Genomic DNA, 5,542 nt, shown 5'->3' on the forward strand with positions numbered 1-5,542 from the left:
GAATTAAAGATACCATCAACCCAGAGTGTAGCAGATATTGTTAAGCCTCTTTTTTGAAAGAATCATTCTACTCTTTAAAGTATGATAAATGTGTGTATACATGCATCAATACAAGCATGTATGCTAATAATCTATTAATATCGCTTCATTGCATGAGAAGGAAACAGCTGCAGATTCAAGGACTGTAATTCTACACAACCTTCAGCATGTCACTCATAAGTAAAGTTATTTAAGCACTGGAGCTGCAATGCTTTTGGTAAGTTCAATGGGAGTTCATGTCAAACACCTTAGGAAAGAATAAAAAATGTGCAATGGCTTGTACTGTTACAAGCAATTTCTGAAACTGAATTAAAACCAATACTGTTGGTAGATAGGAGGGTCTAGAATTCGTAAGTGAGGAAGTAACTCACGTTCTCTTGAAATACAAAACAGCTTAGTAATGCAGTTGCCTGTTCTGCAGACAAGTCATTGAAGAGACCATTGAACATCATTTCTGTCAGGAGTAGTTCATCAGCACTAAAATAAAGACAAGGACGCACAGAAAAAAATTTACTGAAATGTAATTTTTAAATGAAGTATTATTAATCTGTTTTGTGAAGCAATTGACTATAGATAAGAAACAATAGCCTCTTAATTTTTCTTACAGGAACACCAAATACTAATTCATTAGTTTTTTAAAAGGGTTAAGAGAGTGAGATAGTATTTTAAAGAAACTAAAAGCTCTTACTGGACTACAAAGAATCTCTCCTGATAATTTGTAAGTTAGTATTAGCAGTTGCTTTAGTCTGTTTTTACCAGACAGGACATCAAAACATTGATAAGAACCAGAGAGTTAGGAAACCTATGAAAAGGACTAAAATTGGTACTGCTGCTGCTCAAAGAAGATTAAACTGCATATTTCCAAGATACTGAAAATAGGAACAAATGTGCTTCAATTTACTCGCAGAATAAACACTTAATCATGAATTATAAAAGGAAGTACATGATGTGGATGCAAAACCCATACATACTATTTGGATAAAACATAAAATTGTTGATAGGAACTACACCTTTATTTCTCGAGTTTATCAGCAGAGGAAGGGAGGAAGAGAAAGAAGGTTTTTTAAGAAAGTAAAGTGTAACTCATTAGCAAACAGTTCCTGAAAGTCAGGATGTTGACAAAAATTCTGATTAATTTTCCTCCTTTGCTATCAAATTTTGCAGGGGAAAAGCACCATTAGGTATCAAACAAATACAGGTAGCATCTTTCAGGCAATCTGTAAGGAAGGGAGTACAGCAGTTGCTGTAACTTCTAAAATACACAATTCGACCAAAATCTGAGTTACACTCTGAAGTGTTAAAGCCTGATTCGTAAGTTTCCATTGAATCTTTACTATATGTTTCAATATATATGTACCTGCTAAATGTGTTACAGTAAAATGCACCACTTACATAAATTTGCTCTAACAGCCCCACGGAAGCAATTAAGCTGTATTCCAAACTTGTCAGCAACATGGTAATTGCTGACAATAATTGTTACGCCCTTGTTTGTGAGTGACTCCTTAGTACAGAGTCCTAGGCAGTGGAACCATAGAAAGCTGAGACCATCCGCTCACATAATGTACAATATTAAAAGACAATACACACTATTGCCCAAGCTGTGTAAGAAAATAGTTACTGTTTCGGAATTTTCATGTCCACATTTTGGTTTTAAAATCTATTGTAATTTGTCCTGACACAGATCACAGTCTCTGAAGAACCTTTCTTCTACCTTTAAAATATAAACATGACATACTCATTTCAGCAAGGACAGTAAAGTGTGTATTCATGACAATAATCACTTTGCACAGAAACCAATTACCTGCTGATTTCACAAGCAACCCGTCCTTTCATCTCAATAACATCTGAAGATGTGGCAAACCCCAGTCTTCTCAAAACACGCTTGCGGCATTTGAGTTCATCCATTTGTAAAACAGTTCTGGCTTTTTTCAGTTCTCGCTTTGCCACTTTAATATCCACAGCAATCTGAGGGGTCACAAGGAGAGAAATTACATGTTGCTGGTTTAACAGATGCAACTGCTTTCAAGACATTGTTTAATATACATAAAAGCCTCAGAATGACAGTATATAGACATACTAGTCAATGCTGACTCATCTAACTCTACTAAGAGGAAGGTTTAAAACAATTTTCTAAAACAGCATCAGCTCCATTTACCCACAGGAAACTCTGGCAAGTTTGGGAAGTTAAGCTATTTACTCAGAGCGGGGAAAAAATCAAACCACCCCACATAAAAAAAAACACAGAAGAAATCTTCAGTTGAGAAATGAGCACTCATCTTCTGAGACACGTACTGAGTCTCAGCAAACCAACTCTTCAATCAATGTAACCCAAAGACATTATTTCCTGCTATGAGCACTTGTCTTGTACTTTATCACAGTTGCTGCCAACACCTTGACAGCGGGGCGTGCAGTGCAGACACTCTCGCAGAAATCTGCTCGCTCCATCAGGTCTTACCACATGCAACTTGTGCTTTCCATACCAGAACTACCTCACTTCTGTGAGGCGACTCCTGGAGAACCTGTTTTCTGGAGCAGCACAGAAACATGAGAGCTGTTTTTGTGCACAACCAGTTTCTGTCCAGCAGGGTACAACTCTTACACAAAGTAATTACTTGTATTGCTTTCAGACTGGTAGTCAGCTCAGAAAGCAGCAGCACAGTGATTTGATTCCCCAGTTTAATAAACCCCATCAATTCAACTCAGCTTTGCACGAGCATATGAAAAATTATCAGTTTCAATTATCTGTGAAGACTTTACCTACACTGTATTTTGCTATGCCTAGTCAGTGAAAATTACTCTAGTAGCACCTCTGTAGCCTTCTAATCCCTGTCGACCTTTTCTGAGGACTTTTCTTTTCAGATGCACTTCCCAACTGTATCAACCAAGGGCATAACACAGTCTGTTAGTGAGATTTAATAATTTTCCTGTATTTTAAAGGGATTATTTGCGTTTATTAATTTTAAAAAATATTATTGGGGCTTCGCAAAGAAAAAGAAAAGCAAGAAAGAAGGGAATTATTACTTTCTCTCTCTTCAGCTAAACATAAATAGTGTTTTGCTTTGTATTTTTACCTGTGCTTTTTTTTCACAAAGTTTGTATACGGTTTCCAAATTGGAATCATGGTGAAGAGGATGTGAATACATTCTATGCTCAAATGCCTCTACTTTTTGGATCACTTTTTTCAGCCCTTGATCTTTGATGCCCATGTCATCAATAGGGTCTAGTAATGGTACTCCATCAGGAAATCGCTTCTGTACTTCCTAAAAGGGAAAAAAAATAAAACCTGTAGGATTAGTAACTATAAAATAAGCTATACTTTTACAAATCTGCTGGCAGGAGGGACACAGAAGGCAGTAAAGTAAGTTTGTTATGTGATGTTTCAGCAGTTGTAAAAATCAGTTTATAATTACTGTTGAAAAGGAAAAATAATTGACATACATAACAGCTTCCGACCTCTTTTAAGAGTAAGGCTGAAGATGTGACACAAGCTTTAGACAAACTTCTTTAAAACAAGTTGTCTTGGGTTCAAGAGTGCCTTACTGAACAGAGCAGAGAGCTCACTCAACCTAGTGGAACTTACTTGTATAGATTTTAACACACTTTGCCTGTTGTCAACAGGCCTCAGGTCTTTTGGTATGTAAAGTCGTACACTGCTGATAGCTGACAGAAGATGTACCAAAACAGGAACAACCTACCAAAGAGAGAGCAGTAACTGATAAATCAAAAAATAAATTTATTCTTTCCATAGCAAAACTTTACAAAGGAAAATGAAAAGTGAGTACACAGACACAGCAGTGGGTGAAGGAATACTAGGAAGCAGGAAAATGTGGGTAATGAGATAAAGTGTTACTAAAGAAGAAAAGTAAGTTTGTCCAAATGGGAAAATTCTGTATTTGGTTGAATCTGGAGAGAGGCTACAAGCAGAAAAAAAGTATTTCAGTTTTTCTATTACCTTGCCTCTTATTTACTGATATCTATTTAGCTTATGATCCAAACCAGACAGATTATTGTTATATACTTAAAACTAGGAATGCTGACAAGAGACATCAAATCAGCAAATACATATTCATAACCATCAAAACCATGACACCATGAAGAATCAATATTGTATTTCAAGCTTTAAATGGACTTTGTGAAAAAAAACAAACAAGCAAACAAAACCAAAACCAAAAACATGTAGATAAACTAAACAACTGTCTCTGATCTGAAAACTGTAACTGTTTGTCATGATATAGGGTTTCAAATTTAAAATTTTAAATAATGCAAATGATTTCACTAAACATTTTCCTCTTCAGTGAAATAGGCAACTGTTTAAGAAAGCAGAGTCAGGTGTACAGCTCCTTTCTCTTCCTTAATGCATCAATCCCTTTTTTACCACAGTTTGCAAATGCTTTGGAAATAGAATCTTTGAGAACACAAATTGACAAACTATTGAAAATAAACATATGTAACAAACCTGCATCTCTCCTTTCTCATCAGGTCTGGCTGGCTTTGCAGCCTCAGTAGCAGAATTTTTCAAACTCTCTTTGCTGCAGTGTAGTAGCACTTCAACTACATATAATGGGTCCAATTCACCAGAATTTGGCTGTTAAAAGCACATAAAAAACAAGTCCATAACAGTTATTTTAAAATACCAGTGAAAATGGAAGCAAAAAGCATTCTTTTATTCAATACTGAAGATGTGAAATGAGCTACTGCTCTTCACAGAGTATGAGCTCAGTGATGCAGTATATTCTGAAAACTACTGAATCAGTATTGATTGAATTCCCTCAGCCGCTCCTCATGAGAACAAGCCTTATGAGGAGTGGCTGAGGGAACTGGAGTTGTTTAGCCTGGAGAAGAGAAGGCTGAGGGGAGACCTCATCACCACCTGCAACCACCTAAAGGGAGGTTGTAGAGAGGTGGGTGCTGGTCTTTTCTCCCAGGTGATGGGGGATAGAACAAGGGGTAACGGCACCAAGCTGTGCCAAGGGAGGTCCAGGTTAGAGATAAGGAGGAAGTTCTTTACTGAGAGGGTTGTCAGAGGCTGGAACAGGCTGCCCAGGGAGGTGGTGGAGTCACCATCCCTGGATGTATTTAAAGAGCAGGTAGACGAGGTACTTAGGGATATGGTTTAGGGGGTAGACAGGAGCGGTTGGACATGATGATCTCAGAGGTCTTTTCCAACCGAGTGATTCTGTGATTCTGTGAAAGAACCCTCACACAGAAAAACACATTTGGAAAAATTACCCCTTCCCCATCCTCCCGAGCAAGTGTAGCCTAAAGTCTAACTGCAGCTTTAGGTGTTTCTTCTGGATGCAGCTCTTTCAGAGTAAGACAATACCTTTCGTAACTGTAATGCAAAATACTTTATCATGCTAGCCATACTGAACTTTGTCTTTTTTTTTAAAGAAGCAAAATTTGCAGGATCTCTTTCATTTGCATGTTTACAAGTTAAAAGCTTTTCCCCATAACAAAGATCAGAGAAAAAAATATTTCACAGAATCACAGAATGTTAGGAGTT

General features: G+C 37.1%; 1 protein-coding gene across 1 annotated transcript; it reads right to left on the minus strand.

The window, feature by feature from the left end:
* Window positions 1-410: 410 nt before the first annotated feature.
* Window positions 411-4,627, minus strand: LOC104542615 (superkiller viralicidic activity 2-like 2; the record flags this gene model as incomplete). Its single annotated transcript, XM_010186982.1, has 5 exons — window positions 411-516; window positions 1,841-2,004; window positions 3,111-3,299; window positions 3,620-3,730; window positions 4,496-4,627. Coding segments are annotated over 5 exons (702 nt in total), but the record flags the coding sequence as incomplete, so codon positions are not given.
* Between the last annotated feature and the right edge of the window lie 915 nt (window positions 4,628-5,542).

The sequence above is a fragment of the Mesitornis unicolor genome, unplaced genomic scaffold (assembly GCF_000695765.1).
Source record: "Mesitornis unicolor isolate BGI_N332 unplaced genomic scaffold, ASM69576v1 scaffold26696, whole genome shotgun sequence".
In the NCBI taxonomy this organism is placed as follows: Eukaryota; Metazoa; Chordata; class Aves; order Mesitornithiformes; family Mesitornithidae; genus Mesitornis; species Mesitornis unicolor.